The 22,738-nt window shown below is 37.2% G+C and overlaps 2 protein-coding genes across 3 annotated transcripts in view; one reads left to right on the forward strand and one right to left on the reverse strand.

Moving 5' to 3' along the window:
• Positions 1–3,224: 3,224 nt before the first annotated feature.
• slc38a8a (solute carrier family 38 member 8a) lies at positions 3,225–10,718 on the forward strand. The gene is made up of 10 exons (XM_079874843.1): positions 3,225–3,448; positions 3,703–3,901; positions 4,011–4,167; positions 6,676–6,780; positions 8,232–8,289; positions 8,759–8,873; positions 9,648–9,795; positions 9,874–10,073; positions 10,319–10,370; positions 10,479–10,718. Exons 1-10 carry the CDS (start codon positions 3,260–3,262, stop codon positions 10,579–10,581), a joined length of 1,326 nt encoding a protein of 441 aa, XP_079730969.1. The 5' UTR covers positions 3,225–3,259; the 3' UTR covers positions 10,582–10,718.
• A 617-nt stretch (positions 10,719–11,335) lies between these two features.
• necab2 (N-terminal EF-hand calcium binding protein 2) overlaps positions 11,336–22,738 on the reverse strand; it is an 86,996-nt gene continuing 75,593 nt past the window's right edge. For both annotated transcript variants that reach the window (XM_079874973.1, XM_079874972.1), the window contains 4 exons: positions 17,907–18,019; positions 15,763–15,840; positions 14,230–14,321; positions 11,336–12,964 (listed from right to left, as the gene is read on the reverse strand). In XM_079874973.1, coding sequence (XP_079731099.1) covers positions 12,936–12,964; positions 14,230–14,321; positions 15,763–15,840; positions 17,907–18,019 — 312 coding nt within the window. In that variant the 3' untranslated portion in view covers positions 11,336–12,935. The remainder of the gene's footprint in view (positions 12,965–14,229; positions 14,322–15,762; positions 15,841–17,906; positions 18,020–22,738) is intronic.

A 22,738-nucleotide genomic window follows, 5' to 3' on the forward strand; every position in this document is an offset into this window, starting at 1 on the left:
TATAGAATCTCGCGAAAGTGTTGGGTGTCGCCCAGCCTGCAGCTCTACAGATGTCTGTTAGTGAGGCGCATTGCGCTGCAGCCCAGGAGGAAGCCATACTCCGGGTGGAGTGTGCCCTCACCCCTAAGGGGCATGGACGACTCTGCGTCTGGTAAGCCAAGACAATGGCGTCCACTATCCAGTGAGACAACCTTTGCTTGGAGAGAGCCTTTCCCTTCAGCTTCCCACCAAAACTGAAACACTGCGTTCTGTCTACGTAAGCATGAAGGGCGCGTACTGGACAGAGCAGTGCCAAGGCTGGGTCTACCTCCTCCGAGGGCAGTGCTTGCAGGTTCACCACCTGATCCCTGAAAGGAGTGGTGGGAACCTTGGGCATGTATCCAGGCCGAGGTCTCAAGATCACGTGAGAGTTAGCCGGCCAGAATTCTAGGCACGCTTCGTCAATCGAAAATGCCTGCAAGTCCCATATCCTCTTGATGGAGACCAAATAGACCAGGAGGGCTGTCTTCATAGACAGGAACTTAAGCTTGACTGATCGCAAAGGCTCAAAGGGAGCTCTCTGCAGGGCTGATAAGACCACTGCGAGGTCCCAAGAGGGTATAAGAGGAGAGCGAGGAGGATTTAGTCTCCTCGCCCCCCTCAGGAACTTGACGACCAGGTCATGCTGTCCCACCGTTTTTGACTCCACAAGGTCGTGGTGCGCAGAGATCGCAGCCACATAAACCTTCAGGGTTGAAGGAGACAGCCTTCATTCCAACCCTTCTTGGAGGAAGAAGAGCACAGATCCGATTGGGCATTTCCTGGGATCTTCTCTGCGAGAAGAACTCCAGGTGACGGAGAGGTTCCACTTCAGAGCATAGGCGTGTCACGTGGACAAAGCCCTAGCAGAAGTGATGGTAGCCACCACCCAGTACTCAAACCTGCCGCGTCCCGTCCAGAACCCACACATGCAGGTTCCACAAATCGGGACGTGGATGCCAGAGGGTGCCCCATCTCTGAGAAAGGAGGTCCTTCCTCAGAGGGATTGGCCTGGGAGGGGCTATCGCAAAGGAGCACCAGTTCAGAGTACCAAGTCCGGGTGGGCCAATGAGGTGCAACCAGAAGGACCTGCTCCTAGTCTTACCTGATCTTTCACAGGACCTGTGCAAGAAGGCTCATTGGGGGAAATGCATACTTGCAGAGGCACGGTGCTGGCACACCCGAAGGAGGCAGCACAGCCGAGTCTTCATCTCCAGAAGACTCTAGCCCACCTTGTGATGCGGCGATAGACATGGTGTCATCTTCTGGAGCGCCGAATGAAACGCGGGGCGCGTCTGAAGACGGGCCCATGACCTCATTCGGCAACCTCACTGGTTGCAATGTGCAAGAGGGGGGTGTGGTCCGAAGAATCGTCTGGGCTTTGTTCCACACCGTGACACCGTGAGGAATCGCTCGTCTCGTAGAACTCAGAAAAGGCTTGCAGAGGAGTGAAGAAGACTCTTGGCTCCGAAGCAAAAACATGATGCTCCTTTTATACCCGAGTGGTGGGGCAGAGTTGCGCTATGCAAATTCCGCAGACCCATGGCATTGTTTTGCCATTGGCTCGTTTTCTAGAACTCAAAGGTGATAGGTTTCGAAGCGAAACCCCCATTTCGTCATTCACTGACGTAACTCGTAGTGACTGAACGAAAGGGAACATTTTTTCTTATTAGCAATATTTATAACTTTGCTTTTTAATTAATACTTTATCAAGGACACATTAAATCAGTATTTAATGAAGTAACAGTAAAGACATTTATAATGTTACAAAAGATTTCTATTTCATTGCTGTTGTTTTAAATTTGATATTTATCAAAGAATCCTGAAAGAAATGACTTCCACAAAATAAGCATTTTTTTTTTTTACATTGATAATGAGAACCATTATTAATATTTTTAGCAACAATAATAGAGTACCAAATTATCATATTAGAAAGATTTCTGAAGGATCATGTGAAAATTCCGCTTTGCCATCACAGAAATATATTGCATTTAAGTCAAATAGAAAACAGTCATTTTAAATTGCAAGAAATATATTAAATCTCCTGAGATACAAAGCATTATTCAGATTATCCCACACAATCATGATGTATTTAAATGCAGGTGTAAATGGACAAACAAAATACGCTTCTTCCTCTTTGTTCTAAATCAGATCAGCACTGTCTGCTGAGCATTCTTGTAGTTGCCTGTGCTTGTGCTTCGAGCCAGTGTGAAATCGACTAATTCCATTAGAAGTGATAGGGTCTGGGAAGTCTTTCTAAATCTCGTCCCTGATCCATTTTTAATGGGAAGAACAGCCTGTGAAAATGTCACCAGTCTCTTTCAGGTGACGAAGCGTGATAGAGGTTAATGACATGAAGAACATGGGAACCAACCCCAGTTATCTGTGCTTAAATGGATTTCCCAAATCTTGTCATAACGGAGGTCACAAGTTCTATTTAAGTCTGTATTGCGAAAATTCCCAACCAGCTTTGGGCTCTAGGAGAGTAGTGAGCCTGTAGCATCAGTGCCAAACTCCCACCCCTGGAACGCATGCTGTTAAATGTGGGATATCCTGCACAGTGCACATGATCTGCAAATTACTTTCACAATACATATTGTGCCAACATTTGTCTTTTGATCTGTAAAGAAAAGATTACGATGCAAACAATCAAAAAGAATTCCTAAAACAGTGGGAATTTGGGAGTGAATTTAATAGCACTGGAAGCGTAACAGTTTTACATCAATTTAAACAATTAACCTTCTTGCAAAATAAAAGTAAATAAATAGTTTCTGCTAAATTACCATGGTTTCTATAGTTATTGGCAAAAATACCAATGCCATATAAAAGCAACCAATTTTTGTTTGATTGAGGTCCCATAATAATTCATTATGATTTTACACTAGGCAAAAAGGTAGATTTAGTAAGGGATAATTAAAATTGTTTAATGCACAGCTAGCCGTGGATTGTCCCGCTTATTCCATGGTCATTTGCCAGCATTGACAACTTATCGATGTTTGTAGGGCAATATTTGATAAGGGTAAAACTGACAGTTATGCGGCAGTTAACAGCAATTTTTGCCAGTTATGCCTAGCATTCTGCTGAATATTTGACAACATAATGTAAATCTCCACTCGACATCTTGTGGAACACTGGAAACGGGTCCAGCGTTTAATTGGTCTAACACCAAACTCCACCTCTCAGTTACCTGACCTAATGTTTGAACTCTCAGAGAGGAACAGAGATTGAAACAGGGCCAAATATGGAGGAGCTGGCAAAAGAGAGCATCAGCTTTTTAACAAAGCCCTCACTGGACATGAACGGGCCGAAGTTGGGCTCTTTAGGAGCGGTTTTCATCTTGCTGAAGTCCGCGCTGGGTGCAGGGCTTCTCATCTTTCCCTGGGCATTTGCGAAAGCTGGAGGAATTCACTCTGCTGTCACTGTGGAAATGGCAAGTAACTCTGTGAATGCTAAAATGAAACAAGGATTGTTTGAATATTTTATGACTCAGTTAACCTGTTTTCATCACTGTGGCTTCAACCACATCGATCATGTGCACTAACAGAATTAATTACAGTCAATGCATCCACTGGTCATTTGTTCAGTATGCACATTGTTGTTAACTCTATAATGCCTGAATGAAATATTTGCACTTAAGCCTATTGTAATTCTGTGCATGATATTATATATTTCTATCTTACATAGATTTCTCTTGTGTTCCTGATCAGTGGACTGGTCATCCTGGGATATTCATCTTCAATCAGTGGACAAAACACATATCAGGCTGTGGTCAGAGCCGTGTGCGGTCCTGCCATAGGCAAACTCTGTGAGATCTGCTACGTCTTCAACCTTTTCATCATATCTGTTGCTTTTCTAGTCATAGTGGCTGACCAGCTTCAGAAATGTAAGCAACATGTTGATGGGACTTTGATCTTTTTTTATTACTAATTGCTCATATAGTGTCATTATCCATTAGATCTTCACACTGATCAATCTCCATTCATTTCTCGCAGTATGTCTCTCTATGTATGAGTTAATCACAGGCTTGCCAGAATCAGAGATGCCGTACCACTGGTACACAGACCAGAGATTTGCCCTGTTTCTCCTGTGTCTCTTCTTCATTTTCCCTCTCTCTGTCCCGAAGGAAATCAGCATACAGAAGTATACTAGGTGAGGAACTATATTCTGTCAATTTCTTGCTTATTTCCTTGACTGTGTTGTTCAAAACAGTGTAAGTATTGTTATTTAAAACAGTACAACTTTACAATCGTTTCATAGGTTAACATTAGTTAATGTATTAACTAACATGAACTAACCACAAGCAATACATTTGTTACTTTATTTATTAACCTTTTGTTAACGTTAGTTTATAAAAATACAGCTGTTCATTTTATTTCACAGTGCATTAACTAATGTTAACAAATACAACTTTTGATTTTAATAATGTATTAGACAAGGAAATATTGTTGCGCTCAGATGAAGCTAGTTGTAAGTCCAGGTGCGTGAAAACCAATAAAATGTAGAAGAGACTGTAGATGGTTCGCACTCTGAAAAACTAGACAAAGTCTTTAGCAAAAATAATCAATTATTTTAATAGAGCAAGAGCAGACGTTTCAGCCATCCAGCTATTCTCAATGCTCATGAAGCATTGAGAATAGCTGGATGGCTGAAACGTCTGCTCTTGCTCTATTAAAATAATTGATTCTTTTTGCTAAAGACTTTGTCTAGTTTTTCAGAGTGCGAACCATCTACAGTCTCTTAATAATGTATTAGTAAACATTAACATTAACTAAGACTATTAAATGCAGTAGAAGTATTTTCATTCTTAGTTCATGTTAACTAAAGTTAACTAATAAAACCTAATTGTTACCTAAGTGTTAACACTAAACCTATTAAACATTGTTTTTTGGTATTTGAAATAAAGCTGAAATTAAATATAATATAATATATATATATATATATATATATATATATATATATATATATATATATATATATATATATATATATATATATATATATACAGTACAGGCCAAAAGTTTGGACACATTACTATTTTTTATGTTTTTGAAAGAAGTTTCTTCTGCTCATCAAGCCTGCATTTATTTGATCAAAAATACAGGAAAAAATGTAATATTGTGATATATTATTACAATTTAAAATAATTGGTTTTCAATTTATTATACTTTAAATTATCATTTATTTCGGTGATGCAAAGCTGAATTTTCAGGATCATTACTCCAGTCTTCAGTGTCACATGTGACATCCAGTCAATCACATGATCCTTTAGAAATCATTCTAATGTTCTGATTTATTATGAGTGTTGGAAACAGTTCTGCTGCCTAATATATTTGATGAACAAAAGGTTAAAAAGAACTGCATTTATTCAAAATAATAAAAACATTTTTTTAATATAAATCTTCTTTATTATCACTTTTTATCAATTTAACACATCCTTGCTGAATAAAATTATTTATTTATTAAAAAAAAAATAAAGAAAAAAATTACTGACCCCAAATTACTGACCAGTAGTGTATATTGTTGTTATAAAAGATTTCTATCTTGAAAACATTTGCTTCTTTTTTTTTCTTTTCTTTTTTCTTTTTCTTTTTTTTATTCATCAAAGTATCCTAAAAAAGTATCACAGGTTATGAAAAAATATTAAGCAGCAGAACTGTTTCCAACTTTGATAATGAATCATCATATTAGAATGATTTCTAAAGGATCATTTGATAGACTGGAGTAATGATCCTGAAAATTCAGCTTTGCATCACAGAAATAAATGATAATTTAAAGTATAATAAATTGAAAACCAATTATTTTAAATTGTAATAATATATCACAATATTACATTTTTTTTCTGTATTTTTGATCAAATAAATGCAGGCTTGATGAGCAGAAGAAACTTCTTTCAAAAACATTAAAAATAGTAATGTGTCCAAACTTTTGGCCTGTACTGTATATATATATATATATATATATATATATATATATATATATATATATAACAGTTAGCTGCCAGGGCAAATTTTTTTTTTTTAAACTAATAAAATGACAAAACGCACATAACCAAAATTACTAAAAACTAAACTGGAAATTGAAAATATAATAATAAAAGCTAATTCAAAATAGTATATAGTATATAAATAATACTAAAATGACACTAATTCAGAAAACACTGTTGTTATGACCAAAGCAGGAAGGTGAAATGTCATTAAAGTTAAAACCATTGAAATAATGGTAATTCCTATAGTAGTTATTTTTCTAGTTTTCAAGAATGTGTTTCATCGGCACTTCCTCACAAGACACAGTGTCGTCCGATTTGTGGGCGAAAGATTTTTAAGTTGGTTCTTTTCAAAGATTTGTGTGCAACAAGTCACAATCTGCTCGTATTATTTATTAACAAATTATTTTTGGAAATTGATTGGTCAAAACTGTGGAAACCCTGTTTAGATGGAAGGAGTTGAAACTGTTAGTGAATGAAAAAAGACTGTGATTGTGCTTTAATTCATTTTATGAAGCCTTGTTATTGCTTCTGCTTTTCATTTATGGTCAATTGCCGTGACAGTGCACATTTTGAATAGCTTTAAAATGACTCGGACTAATAAGCAAATGTTTTTTCATCACACATCACCAAGATAATTTGTCAACTCGTCTTTGATATTTGTTTTTGTTCAGCGTTCTAGGAACTTTCGCTGCTACATATCTCACTGTAGCCATTACTGTGAAATACCACAGGAGGCCTGTCCATGAGATCAATCTGTCACCTCTTTACAGCAGTGGGTGAGTGGAGAGTGACCATGCTTTCAATTTAGTGGCAAGCTGTATAAAGGATCTATACCTCCTCATCATCATCTTTTCCTCCTGCAGTGTGTGAACAAATCTTACCGTCATGCTTACTGAGCTCTGAGAGAAAGTAATTGGTTCATTTAGCCAGTGTTCAGGGTAACGCATGTAATGCGAGTTACTTAATCAGATTACTCAAGTAACTAAAGTAGCGCATTACTTTTAAATTTACAACATATCGAAGTTACTTCTTCAAGTAAGTAATGCAGGTTACTTTATTTTCCATTGTACTGACTGACTCCTGAAAGAAATGTTGAAAGAAATAATAAGCGAGAGGCAAAGGCGTTGTGTGCGCTGTGAACATGATAGTTATTGTAGTTTTAGAATAAATGTTAGCATACATTTACTCATCTCACTTGCACAAAAACTGATTCAGAATCCCTTAAAATGAACAAAAACAGTGAAATGCAAACTCAGAATATTATGAAAACCCACAATTAAATGTTAAATCACACAATATACCTTATATATTTAATCGCACTTTATTAACTCTTTCCCTGCCAGCGTTTTAAAAAAAAAGAAAAGTTGCCAGCCACCGGTAGTGTTTTTGATCATTTTCGCAAAAATGTCATGGTCCCCTGAATATTTTGTTGTATAAAAATTTGAACGGGCAATATATCAAAAGAAAGAACAGAGCCTCTGCATTTAAACAACAACAACAAAAAGTTTTATTTTAACTTTGTGCATTCTTTTTTTAATCAACACTTGAATGTGGGTGTTTCATAAAAAAGCTAAATTTTGAACAAAAGGCTGAGAAAATCATGTTTTTAAAAAAAAGAATACAACAATGCTTCTATCGCTTGTTTCTTCACCTTTTTTGCCTGTGTTTTGATCTGGAGATTCTCTACTCTTTCAGAAGATGTGTAATAGCAACACCTACCGTATAACAGTGAAAACACAGAAGGCCGAAAAATTCAGTCCATGGCGGGTAAACGTTGTCATAAATGATGGAAAATTTCGTCTATGGCGAGTAAACGTTGTCATAAATGATGGAAAATTTCGTCTATGGCGAGTAAACATTGTCATAAATGATGGAAAATTTCTTCAATGGTGGGGAAAAAATGAACCAATGTTCTTGCTGTTGACCTTCGATGATGCAATTCAACCATAGTAATTAGCAAAAATGTCTTGAGATAAACATGACATTTGCGTTTCATTTTTGTTTTGTTTTTATTGAAGTAAGAGTGTTGAACTTTCTTCTCCTGCGTCCTATTCCTCTGTGTTCCAAAAAGTAACTAAGTAACGTAATTAGTTACTTTTTTAGGCAGTAACAACACAATATTGTAAAGCATTACTTTTAAAAGAAACTTTCCCCAACACTGCATTTAGCTGAAAGCAAAATGTGTAAAACCGCCTGTTTAACTATCATTGTTGTTATTATTGTTTAGAGTAAGCTCATGGGCTTCGATGTTCACTGTCATCCCAACTATTTGCTTTGGCTTTCAGGTGAGTTTTCTTGCATTTATCCAACATACTAACATTTTGAGTCTTGGAGAAAAAGAGAAATTATTTCACTGAATATCATCACTAGTCCACAAATGAGGGGAATTCAAGTTGTTTTTGCTCTCACTTTAATATTTAAGGTCAGGTCAGATGCAAAGTGTGAAAAATGGGGCATCTTTGAGGTGTTTTATTTGTCAACGCTGGGGGATTGTCAAAAATGTAATAAAAGTCCACCGGCATGGTAGAATAGCGCAGAACTACTCCGTGTCCGCTGCCTGGGGCTGATTGATTACGAAGCGGGAATGGAGATATGAAGATATGAAAAGAGCTGTGCGGCAGGGGAATCGGTGAGGAATGAGCTAGTGCTGGAAGTTAGTTATTACAGGAAAAGCTTTTGTTTGGTGGAGACAGTGTACTGGAGATCTGATGTTTGTGGTCAGTTGTCCGTGTGCTGATTCAGTGTCTGTTATAGTGCCACGAGGCCTGCATTGCTGTCTACAGTAGCATGGAGAACAAGAAGTTGTCCCACTGGGTCTTCATCTCTGTGGTGTCCATGTTGATCTGCCTCCTCATCTACTCTCTCACTGGTCAGTGATTACAGCTCAATTACCACAATGTACTTCATATGCAAGCGTGCTTCACGTACATAATGAACTTTTTTTTCCCATCAGCAAAAAATGGTGGTGAATGCAGATTTTGCTTTTTTTCTTTCCAGATATATCGAATAATTAGCATTAAATAATGTTATATCCTGGCAGATGCTATAGTTGGGTTTTTTTGTATACACACTACCATTTAAAAGTTTGGGTTCAGTAAAAAAAATTTAAAGACATTAATGCTTTTATTCAGTAAGGATGCATTAAAGTGATCAAAAGTGACAGTAAAGACAGTTGTTATATACATTTCTAAATAAAATTTCAAATAAATGCTGTTCTTTTGAACTTTCTATTCATTAGAGAATCCTGCACAACTGTTTTCTACATTGATAGTAATAATAAATGTTTACTGACCAGCAAATCAGCATATTACAATGATTTCTGAAGGATCATGTGACACTGAAGACTGGACTAATGATGCTGAAAATCACAGGAATAAATTACATTTTTAAACAGTTTTTTTTTTACTGTATTGTTGATCAAACAAATACAGACTTGATGAGCAGAAGAGACTTCTTTCAAAAAAACATTTTAAAAAGTCTTACAAGGTTCAAGGATGACTTGATTGAACCCAGGGTTTAAATATATTTATGTCAGTCCTCTTAGCTCATACAAGATCACTTTTTTTATCAGGAAGAGTGGAATGGTTGATTAGGCATTTAGTTTAGTAATGAGTGTATTGTTTAACAGATGACTATTTTGTAGGAGTCTTTGGGTACCTGACTTTTGGGAAGAACGTTGCTCCTGATATTCTGATGTCGTACAGTGGAGGTGATGTGACCATGATCATTGCCAGGCTGCTGTTTGGAATCTCAATCATCACCATCTACCCCATCATTGTCTTGCTCGGAAGGTATGTGATAAACTGTGTCTTATGGTTAATAGGAGAACAGTTACATATATAGAGGAACTGACCAGTCTATGCGTGTAGATCTGTGATCCAGGACCCACTGCTGCGGCAGCGACACAAACACACCGCGGTGACGGAGTCTTACGAGAGCCGTACGCGTGTTGCCTTGACCACAGCCTGGGTCACAGTCACTTTTCTCATAGCAGCGTTCATTCCTGACATCAGCAAAGTGATCAGTGTTGTCGGGGGAGTCAGTGCTTTCTTCATCTTTGTATTTCCAGGTAATTGTACTTGTAAAATTGATGTCTTGATGCATGGCTGCATGTCTCATAATTCATTAACTGAAAAATGAATATTGACATTTATAAAGAGAAAAAATATTCCTCATGATATGAACCTTAATATGAATGATTTTTAGCTTGATTCTCACACCACTTTGTCTGAGCATATAAATATAATGTGAATCTTTTAATGCTTTTCATGTTAGCATCCTTTATATATTCATGTGCAAACATTTTTATTGAAGGACTTTGCCTTATATTTGTGGTCCAGTCAGAGTCAATTTCTCCTACAATGAGGTGAGAGAAGTGTAGTTCTTTAGGATCCTGTATGGGATGTTTAATTAAATCCACACTCATTCTATTACATGTACAATAACAGTGTTGTTATGCCTTGTTTGCCCCTAGGTATCTTTTGATTGCATGGGGAATGATCACACTTTTCTGTGGCATCTATATCTTTGGGCAGAGCACTTCAATTGTGATTATGCAACTCCTAAGTGAAATTTAATTTGGTGACCGTTACAGGACTTTAAACTGTATGGTCTTTCAGCATTTTTGACACCGCTCCAATACTTCAAGTGTGGAGTAATTGCTTGTAATGGAGATTGATGTACAAATGTAATAATAATCCAACTCGAAATGAAATACCTCAGACAAATTAACTGTCATGTAAATCTGAATGTGTAGTCTTTTTTTTTTTAATGTTCTGCAATTTTGATGTCCATTGTCATGTCAGCATAGATGTGAGCTAAATTATACTTAAAGAATAAAGGCCTTATGTACCAGAGAAACAAGCGCACAGCCATCTTCAGTATATTGTGTTTGAACTTCCGTTTTTGTGGTAGTTCTGTATATTTCTATGGCATCAATGTCAAAGAGTAATTAGGTGGTGAGTTATTGTAGAGTTAAAGTGGATGTCATAACAAAGGTCAGTAGACCGGGAAGATTTTAAAACGAACAGTTCATAAAATACTCAAGATCTTACCTTCATGCTGTCTACGTACGAACCGGAAGTTAACACAACGAGTGCAGCGCTGAAAAGGGGCGGGGCTTCATAAGGCTTAAAAAAAGAAGAAGAGCGGAAGCTATGTGTACATATTTTGACTCTTTATATTTCATTGGAACCACTTTGGTATGCATAAGTACATTTGTAAAAAAGTGACAATGTAAAAATGTTTATTCTTCTTGTGTCATTTCAACAACCAATGAAATATGACTCTTATTGAAAATGAAGCTGAAAAATGCAATGACAGATCCTTTTTCAGTACTTTATTGAATAGCAGCACTCTACATAATCTAGAATTTTAACAAATTTAAGACGAATATAATACTTTGCATCCCTGCAATAAATCTCTACACTCACTTATAAGAGAGAAAGCCAGTATACGGAAACATACATGGGTATAAGAAGTAGTATTTCATCAAACAATGCCATTAAAAGTGACTGCTCATATAGTTTTATTCATTTAATATAGTTTTGTTTCTTTTTGTTCCGTTACTGGAGTAATATAAAAGAAAATAAGAAATGCACAAAATCCATTTAAAGTAGCATAGCTAAATTCTACGGCAAATCATTTACTGGACATTCATTTGTAACATGCACTCACTGTGAGGGATAAACAAACCAAACAGAAGGCAGGATTGGTGGGAAAGGAACGCTGCAACTTGGGCCGTGTTGGTTTCATCTGGTGTTGAGTTGTTTACATTTCGAGCCAACCAGAAATTCACACAAATACAACAGTCTTACTGGTCAACAACATCAATTTTGAAAAATCCTCTATTAAATTTTGTCTTGTCCTGAGAAATGAAATGATTTGATGCCATATGTTTAATTATTTAGAAGCAATAAAACTGATGGAATATTAAGTCAGTGCCACTCTTTCCAAGATCCATATATTATCGGTCAACAATGGTCGACATAAAATTTTCAAGATAATTCTGTTATTACTCAGGATATTCTCTACTCTCTATCAGCAAATCTCATTTACATAAGCATTTCAGCTACAGTTCAGGTACATTGTGCTTTTGGAGCAGATGTTTATTTGGTGTGTTGTAAATGTGGGCCCTTTGACTGGCAGTATGTGTCATGCTCACGGTTTGACAAAAATACCAGTCTCTCTATATCAGTGGTCCTGGGGACCCACAACTCTGCACATTTTGAATGTCTCTCTTATCTGAAACGCTCAGTTGGAGCTCTCTCCCTAACAATCTGATGATCTGAATCAGGTGTGTTAATTAGGAGACATACGAAATGAGCAGAGTCCTGGGTCCAGGTTAGAAAACCACTGCTCTACATGGCTCATGAAGATACAGTTCAAAGTATTTATAACACCAACCTATAACTAGTATCAAATGACCTTTACAGAAATGCTATTGTCCATGAACAGCTGTAGAAATACTTTGCTGCACAGTTTTTGTCTTCTCAGAAGTTGTACCAAAGGGAACTGTTTGCAAAGCAGCGAATGCATGTTTGAATTGGGATGAAATATTAATCAGCCTCGTTTAGTTAGAAGAGACTGTTTATGCAAGTTGATATTTCAAATGCAAATGCGAATCAACCAGGTGAGGTTCCCAAATGCTTTGGGGAGTTTTAATGTCGTCTCTGTATGTTGCAAAGGAGGTGGAAAGGGAACTGAGACTGTGTCCGGCGTTCTCTGCAGCCGACACTACTTTTGGCTCAATATCAAATGGATACTGTGTAAACAAGTAATTATAAAAGAGGAGACAGAGTGGGGAGAGCGCTGAAAGAGGGGTAGTTAAGATAGCAGGGACTGTGACAGGGATAGAGAGGGGGAAGTGGAGGAGAAGAGAAGGGTTTCAGGCATAAGGCGGGACCGTTCCACCCGCAGACTGGCTCGCTTCTCAGTCTTTGTTCAGGTTGCACCAGGCGGCTAGAAAGAGAGAGAGATCAGTGTCATTATCAAACAGATAAGCAACAGTAAACATTTAATGCCTCAACTGCACGTCTTTATGTTTGTCCACCTTATTTTTTTTAAAGCTGTACAAAACAGCTCATTATGCTGGTTGATTTTGCAAACTGGTATTTCTTATTATATGAATTTAACGTATTGTCATAATTCTAAACACTGGTTTGTAGTTCAAATGGTTTTACCGTTTACTGCATTTTGTTATTCTACTAGTTATTTACCTATGGTGGATAATGAATCAGAATTTATGCACGTTCGATAAAAAATAGCTTGCTTTCACGTTGCAAAATAAGGTGGATAGAAATTTGTCAACCAGCATACATATACAAGTCTATCGTTTCTGCTGCGGTTCTGCAAAACGGTACACATGGCTGTTGAAATCACATCACATTCAAAGAGAAATCAGACAAAAGGTTTCTATTATGCCATGGATTGGAATGTAGCTCAAGCTTTCCTGTAGCTTAAACAGGTCTTGGGTTCGATTCCCAGGGAAAGCAAGAACTGATAAGAATGTAAATGTGTACCTTGAAATGCAATGTAAGTCGCTTTGGATAAAAGCGTCTATCAAATGGGAAATGGGAATGTCTGATGGAGAATTTTGACTTTGTAGCAGCTCTCTTTTGAAATGACTTCTCTTAGGGTGTGTTTACCTTTGTAGTTTGGTTCGTTTGGTATGAACTCAATTTTTTATAAAAAGAAATTGTGAAGAACTTCACGTCAAGCGAAGTTTGGCAAGCGGCTGTCACACTCGAACGAAGATCTGTGACGAGACACGGTTCTGATGCCTGTACCAAACTGTGATGGGCAACATTGCGACCATGACGAGAAAAAACAGTCCTGTCCTTTTTCTGTCCTGTTTTTGGTTCGTTTACATGTCTTTTGTCCATGTTGCTTTCATATTTCATTCGAACCGCACCAGAGTTCGTCCCTTTCAGCGGTCTCGGTCGGCTTGTTTGTTGCACACCAGGGTTCGGATGGCAGAGTTCACATTTATTCAAATGAAACGCACTAACAAAGCAATCGCACCAGGGTTGGTTTTAATTGAATCAAACATGCCAAGTGTGAACACACCCTAAATGCAGAGACTATCAGAGGACGTAATCCTGCAGGGCGCGTAATGGCTGTGACATCCCCCACCCCGACTACGCAAGACAATAAAAGTAGCATCAAAGACTGGTTTGGCACCATAGCCCATTACAGCCTCTACGGCAGGCGGCAGTGAAACGCACCAGGCACAGCGACAGAGGACACAGCCTCGGGCTGGCATAGAGTATCCACTTTCACATGCTGGAAGGCCTTGCAAGCTGCAGTCTGAAGGTGCCTGAGAGAGAAGCAGAGACAGTTAGAAAAGGAGCAAAATAAACTGTTCCAGAACTCTTAATATCTTCAGATGCAAAGTAGCATCAATAATAAACTGTAAAAGTGGATTCTGAATGTAACTTCCAAAAAAAACAAACGTGTTTGTAAAGCGTGGTCACACAAGTGTTTGTAAAGCGTGGTCACATTTTGGCAAGATTCCTCAGACAAAAAAAGGTCCACTGTCTACAGTGTAGTGATGTATGAAGCTCACACAGAAGACACTTTCTGTTGGTAAGGGCAGCAATTTCTAGGGAAACAAGTGAAATCTGCATGGGGAACTTTTCACACTCCCAATCACATGGATTCCAATCAAAATGACTGGATGATCGGCCACAAAATTTCAAAGAGCAATGGCAAAATACAGCACCTTAAATTAGGTCAGTTTAAATGAGCTTATAATTTGCTTTAAAATGAAAATTCTGTCATTATCTATCCACCCTCCTATCACTCGCAACACAAATGGAGTTTTTATCAAATCGTGAAAGCTGCTCTTTTCCATACAAGTTCAGCTGCAACCAAAAGACAAAAAATATAAAGCCAATATATTTATTTAAATTTAAATCTTTAAATCTACCTTTTAGGGGGTGCAACGGATCACAAAACTCACATTTCGGTTCATATTACGGTTTTTGAGTCACGGATCGGATAATTTTTCAGTTCAAAGGAAGTATGTGTGAGTGACTAAGATACAATTTTAATAGTGCTTAAAGTTTTTTAGGTCTAACAGTATTCAGGTAGAAAATAAATTATCAATTATAAGATAACACTGCATAGTCTATATATATATATCATAAATTTTTTTGTCTTTTGTTGTTATATAAACATTAATGACAGACAGCAGCAGGTATATTAGGCTGCTGTCACTTTAAGGCCAAATGCACAGCTTCAATATAATGATACGCATCTGTTTTCTTTCTCAATTGTTTACGTTCACTTAAGACATAACCAACTATAAATACGAGCATACTTGCCATACAGGTTTTTTTGACAATTTTTTGAGTATGTGTCTTTTCGCGGAAATATTGAAGAGATTTTGGGACTCTCTTTTGTGTTTTCTTGCACTTGAATGGTTTAAAATGACTTAAAAACATGTGCATGTTCACTCTATGATGATTAATCTTTTCAATTAATTCATGAATCACATGCATTCCAAACCGTGGGACCGGGTCCCTACGGATCAACTACGATCCGTTACACCCCCAGTCCCCATACATGCTAATGGAAACCATATCAATAGACTAATGCATTTGACACTTAACTTCAAAGTAAAAGCTTTTTTTTTCTCATGTCTTGTCTCGTGATAATCCAGGTGCTCATGACAATCGAGATGAGAAGAGTTAAGTGCGAAGATCCCAGTGAACACAACAAACACACAGTCACACACAGGAGAAAAGGTGTTTTACCTCTTCCACTCCTCCTCTCCGTCCCAGAACTCGTACACCACAAAGGAAAGGCCGTCAGGCAGCCGCACAGCCGTCACACTGGAGAGAGGTGAACAGAAGAACAATGAAAAAACACTACACACTTACAATCTCACGTTTCACGAACACAGATTCAGCAAGCTGATGGAAAACAATGTTAAACCTTGTAGAAACAGTGAGAATAAGGAAAACAAGGATAATGTTTTCAAGGAGACGGCAATTAACCTGCCATATAGAAAACGTTAACAGAAGCATAATTATTCATTGTACTGTATGACCCTCCACTTGATGGCAGTAACTCCTCAGATATTTCTGCAGCTGCAGCCCTTTGAGCAACAAAACAGCAATGATTAGCATTAGCTCAATAAATCAACAGAAGTCTAAACATTAGCAGGTTCTGACAACCCCCACAGACTTCAGCAAACTGCAGCAAGCAGCTTTTTCAACGCTTTCTGGATGTGGAAATGATTCAAGCTGTCCTCAATCTTGGGTCGCCCTCATGTTAGAGAAACTGTCAGGTCATGTCTCCAGCAGACATTTAAAGTCAATGCAAAAAAACTAAATCTAATTCAAAATAGTATAGTAAATCAATGATATAATAGTATATCAATGTTATTAAAATAACACTGCTGTGGAAAGAGAAAGTCTTTTGAGAGGAAGTTACATTTAGATTAAAGATTATGAAGACATGATTCTTTCTTGCTCCAATGAATCCCTAAAAAAATGCGCATTAAGAAAGTAAATAGGTTCAATTTTGATGTTATTTTGACTTTAATAACTGTACGGAATTATTATTGTTGCCAAACAGTGAACAGAAGTATCTGAACAAGTCGGTCAGTGAGTTATAAGTTAATTTGAATAAAATGTGCTGTAGTAGAAATCAAAGAGCATTTCAATCACTTTTTCACAAACAGAACATGAGAGGAGGAAAGTTGAAAGAAATAAGGGAGGCTACAGAGATGACAGTTCAGCAGAGAAGCTTGCAGATGTTCTCACTGATCAATTATTCACTAGTCTGATGTGAATCATGACGGCAGTAAATGCTGCCACACAAAACCCTCTCTCAGAGAACAGTCTCAGGGAGCTTCCATGAAAAACACTATAAGGACCTCTTTTACTCACTGCTATTACATCGTTATTTTATACTGTGGGGCTGAAAAAGGCTCTCAGTCATGGCCTGACCACAATTTTGAAAATGAAGCAACCTACTGTTCAAATGTTTGGGGTTATTAAGATTTGTTTTGTTGTTTTTCAAAAAAGTCTCTTATGCTCACCAAGGCTGCATTTATTAGATCAAAAATACAGTGAAAACTGTAATATTGCGAAACATTATTACAATTTGATAACCGTTTTCTATTTTAAATTATGTTCAAATTGAATTTGTATTTGTGATGCAAAGCCGATTATCAGTTGTGTTAGTTTTTTTGTGTGGAAACCATGATTTTTTTTTTTTCAGTTCAAAAGCATTTATTTATTTAGTTTGTAACAATGTAAAAGCCTTTACTGTCACTTTAAATCAATTTAATGCATCCTTGCTGAATAATTTAACTCTTAATAAAAAAAAAACTTACTGATCCCAATCTTTTGCACAATAGCTTATCCAGGTTTAACCAGGGGACAAAACTGAGTAACTTTTAAAGTAGTTGAGGATGATTTCTTGATCTTTTAGGGATTTGTAAACACTATCTATTGATTAACGGCAATTGTTTAACCAGTGTCATCATTAATTCATGAACTAGAATATCAACACCTGCTCACCTGCCATCTTTATCTAAAGGAGGTAAAACGATACAGTGTCTTATTTCAACACATCAGGGATAAATACACATTGATGAGACGCATGCATTTATTAGAGAGGCACAGGTTTACTCTTTAAGAAATGCATAGAAGTTTTAGCAGTTATGCAGTACAGTTATTGCTACCCTCCAACAGACATTTTGAAACATATGAAACTTAATATAGAGCATGTGCTTTTCTCTTAGCAGATAAAAACTGAAAACACTTAAGTCTGACAGCACAAAAAAGCACTATGTACTAGCATACTTATAAGATGCAATGAGAGAGAAATAGGGAATTAGAAAAACACTCACTAGAAGGTCAAAGTAAGACAAATGAAGTCAACTCACTGGAAACAGTCTCTCTGAGTAGACACATTCTTCAGGTATTGTTTCAGGGCATCGCAGAACTCTCCCAGCTGTTTCTGGGAAACATTCATCTCCTGGCGGATCAGGTAGAGGGACTAAAGAGAGAAAAAGAGTGATAGGATGGGGAAAGAGAGAAAGTGGTTTGAATAGTCTGAATGCATAATGAAAACTGTGAGTCTGGGGGGATGATGAGAATGTCTTGTCCTATTGTTAATATTCTCTTTAGGCAAAATAAATAAATAAAACCAGACTTATTTAGAGACTCAAATCACAGTGTAAGGATTCAAGACACTATACGTTATAAAAACACTTAAAGGAATAGTTGAATGAAAAAATGAAAAATTCTGTTATTAATTACTCACACTCATGTCTTTCCAAACCCGCAAGACATTTGTTTATCTTCGGAACACAAATGAAGATCTTTTTGATGAAATCTGAGAGCTTTCTGTCCCTCCATTGACAGCTACGCAACTACCGCTTTGATGCTTCAAAAAGTTCATAAAGAGATTATAAAACTTATCCATATGAATTGAGAAGTTTAGTCCAAGTTTTCTGAAGAGACACGATCGCTTTATATGATGAACAGATTGAATTTAGGCTTTTATTCACATATAAACATTCATCAACTAACACATCAGTTGTGGTAAACAGAAGCTCAAGAATGTTTCCTTGACGTGTGAGAACCAGTGAAGTTCAGTCTCATGTTATGCATCACATTTGAGCTTCTGCAAGAACCAATGAGGTTGTTTGTTGCGTGTCAAGCAGGTTCGGTTGAGCTCATTTATGTTCACTGACCAATGTTTAAATCAGGGTTCACCAATCTCGGTCCTGGAGGGCTGCTGTCCTGCAGAGTTTAGCTCCAACCCCAATTAAACACACCTGAACCAGCTAATCAAGGTCTCACTAGGCATACTAGAAACTTTCAAACAGGTGTGTTGGAGCTGGTTGGAGCTAAACTCCACAGGACAGCGGCCCTCCAGGACCGAGATTGGTGAACCCTGGTTTAAATGTTAATAAAAGCCTAAATTAAATCTGTTCATCATATAAAGCGATCGAGTCTCTTCAGAAAATTTGGACTAAACCTCTAAATTAATAAGGATTAGTTTTACAATCTCTTTATGGACTTTTTGAAGCGTCAAAGTTGTAGTTGCGTAGCTGTCAATGGAAGGACAGAAAGCTCTCATTTTTGGGTGAACTAACCCTTTAACTCTAACGCTGCTTAGAAAAGCAAACGGTCTTAAAAGCTTTGATCCTCATTTAATAAGAGTTATGGTCTATATTGCAGCTAAAAGGTTAAGCAAGGGTTAATCTTCATTTGGATATTCCTTCAGGAGGAGAAATATATACAGTATGACAAATACCAGAGAGTAAAATCAATTCAGCTACTCCTTTGGATTGTCGCCTAAGTAACTAATTAATTCCCAGTGTAATCTAAAAGATGTAGAATTGTGGGAGTGTGGTTGGCTACCAAATGAAGTTCAGTACAAATAACAGGGCAGGCTTTAAACCTGCTTCCCTGCAACAAATAATGAAAAATAAAAATAAATAAAACCTGATTCGCTGTATCAAAATTTCATAACATTTCTTAAAGGGTAAATTTAGACCTTCATGGAAATGAAACTGAACTGCTTTTGACTCGTCTGTTTCACATAATTGCACTTTTCTCGTGTAACATGTCACTCAGGGCTCCCACTCGTTTCTAAATTGGTGCTGTCATCTTGAACCAATTTTATTAAGTCTAAGAGATTTGATTAAATAACTAATATTACTAAGAAATGATGGGTTTAAATATTATAATTTCTTGGCAGACTATTTCCACACTGCAGAGCACCCCGAGGAGCCAGGAGTGTTGATTAACATCTGCATTTGTATGCTGAATATCATGCCAATATGGTTTGAGATGCCAATATGCAAATCATTTCAGCCTGAGGTAATATCCTTTAAAATGTTCATAATACACTACCGTTCAAAAGAGTCAGTACAAATTATTTATAATAATTAATATTTTAATTCAACATGTATGCATTAAATTGATTAAAAGTGACAGTTAAGACATTTAAAATGTTATAAAAGATTTATATTTCAACCAAATATGTTCTTCTGAACTTTCTATTCATCAAAGAAATCCTGAAAAAAAATGTATCACGGTTTCCACAAACATTAAGCAGCACAACTGTTTGAAACATTGATAATAAAAAGAAATGTTTCTTGAGCAGGAAATCAGCATATTAGAATGATTTCTGAAGGATCATGTGACACTGAAGAGTAATGATGCTGAAAATTCAGCTTTGCATCACCGGAATAAACAACATTTTAAAATATAGTAAAATAGAAAACTTTTTATTTTAAACTGCAATGCTATTTAACATATGACTGTTTTTACTGTATTTTTGATGAAATAAATGCAGCTTAGCTGACTAACCACAAACTTTTGAATGGTTATGTATGTAAATCCTCAGTTAGACCTGGTGAACTGTAGAAAGTAAAAAGTCTGCAGATTATAACTTATATATGCCATATTACAACCAAACAACTGCACCACAACACAAAACATATCTTTAAAGGCCTTTAAAAGTGAAAAAGGGCATGTTTTTTAGGAGATATTAGGGCATATTTCGTGTGTGGTGTATGCTATAACTAAAGTGTCACATCTTCAATAGAGCATGTGCAGTTCCCCAGCAGGTGGGGAAGATAAAACCCAAGAGAAACCATTAGGCCCTTCGATTTGACAGCAGTCCCGTTCCCCGAAGGCGAGGGCAATAAAAGAGCAGAAGCCTGGTAATAAACCCTGAACTTAATCAAGAGCACTATGCCACCCAACACTAGCCAGAATGCAATCAGAAACACTACATTAGCCGACCTACACACAATGATGAGTATCATTCTGTTTTCCCATTCTCCTCCACTGGAGGCCTGATCTGATAGGCACATAAGAATAATTAGAGGAATGCATGAGGATTCGCAAACCCAATTTTCTTTGCATTTCGACATCTGGCTGATCCAAACGCATTGAGACCGATTGCACTAATGTCTTTCATTAGTCTTCAGTGTTTGTTTGAACAGTGAGGGGGCTTCATTCAGACTCAATGCCGTGGAATAAACTGATAAATCATAGCTTGGTAGACGATGCAAATGTGACCCATAGTGTAAGGCTTTGTGCTCTGTGGGATATTCTCATTGTATTATTAGAATCCTTAAATCTGTCGCTCTGACAGAAGCCAGTTTAAATTTCCTTTAGCAATATTTCTTGGGTGTATTGTAATGTCTCTCATTTGGCTTTATGCGGAATTAGCAATCCCTGATGTGATGAATGCGCTTTGCATATATGTGAATGATGTGTGTCTCTTTAGCTCAGAAGGGAACCTAAACTAATGAACCCTAAAGACCCCCATGTGGAGTTGAACTGCTCCACTTCTACATAATGCATCAGACTGTGACACACACACACACACACAACGAGAAGAAAGAATATTTTATGTGCACAATTTCCTACCATGCGAGTGAGGAGATTGTCTCAGGTACAGTACGAGTCCTTAGTAAAAGTAAGAAACCTCAGAGGGTTTGAGAAATTCCACAGTTACCATGGAAACTGGGGAATACCGTCCCATTTCTTTCTGATTGGCATCTTTCTACCCCCATTTATCCTTTCTCTGGTAACACTGACTTAATTGCATTATTCTCCCCCTTTTTGTTTAAGTCCAAAAGGCATAAATGGGGGCATCTCAATGTCCCTCTCTGCATCCATCCCATAATTCCCTCCAAATGAGCAAATACGGCTTTCAGACATGTAGTTGTCCCTCTCCCTTTCTCTTTCGGTCTGTCCTCGGTGGTTTTATCAGCAGACAGCTGATTTATATTCCTCTTGGCCAATCAAGACAAGCACTGCGGGTGGTGTAAGTCTAGTGAAGTCAGTGAATACAGCCTGTAAAGTACTAAACTGCTGAGCTAACAGATGCATTGAGCCATTGGACTGATCAGTCATTAGTCCACTCTCTATAAACATGTCTTGAAGAGAAGATAAGAGCTCCCCTTCTTGCCGCATCTCCACTCTGCTATAGACTTCAAAAAGCCATTGTTTTCTTATATCTGGAGGTGGGAACACATTTTAGATGCCTGAACATTTTGTTTATATATGTATGTAGCTCATTGTAATGATTTTCATAAATATTTACAGGAGGAAAATCAAAAACTTAAGTAGCAATAATTATGCTAATATATGCATTCATACATATTCAAATATATGAGGGTGTGAAGAAAAGCACTACTGCTGTAATACTTAAGAAGATCTACCTGCTCATTTAAATATTTGGCATCACTGTTCAAATTCCTGTTTCTTGTTACTAGGATTAGGTGCAATTTGTTTTAATGTTTGTCATCCAAATGTCAAAATGCATGCAATTTACTAGAAGCAAATGGAGCAATAATCAGTTGTAAACAGAAATAGCTCTGAAATGGCACAGTTATTGTTTTAAAATGGCTCTTTTCTGCTCTGTGTAATAATCATGGCAAATAACACTGCAGGAGACCCTGATATTATTATAGGTGTGATGAACTAATTCCAGAAATATCTAATGGGTCCCAAAACAAAGCTTGTGTTAACCAACAAACACAGAGGCACACGCTAAAGCTGTCAGGTGGAACCTGCCCAACCTCCATTTTGTCCTGAAATTGACTAGGATTAATGGATAAAAAGGAATGATTCAATTACCCCTGATCCCTGCAATGTCAATAAGAAGTCAATTTGAGCTAAGATCTGTTACACACTGAACTCAGTTGCACCTTTTCCTTTTCTTTTTTTAAACACGGCAATCTTT

Source organism: Squalius cephalus (assembly GCF_949319135.1).
Source record: "Squalius cephalus genome assembly, chromosome: 6".
Taxonomy (NCBI): Eukaryota; Metazoa; Chordata; class Actinopteri; order Cypriniformes; family Leuciscidae; genus Squalius; species Squalius cephalus.

Bases quoted from the DNA above. Each gene is read 5' to 3' on its own strand.
- slc38a8a (XM_079874843.1), top strand. From the start codon at position 3,260: ATGGAGGAGCTGGCAAAAGAGAGCATCAGCTTTTTAACAAAGCCCTCA. The intron at 3,902-4,010 runs GTAAGCAACATG...CATTTCTCGCAG, and splicing joins GGCTGACCAGCTTCAGAAAT to TATGTCTCTCTATGTATGAG. The intron at 10,074-10,318 runs GTAATTGTACTT...TTTTTATTGAAG, and splicing joins CTTCATCTTTGTATTTCCAG to GACTTTGCCTTATATTTGTG.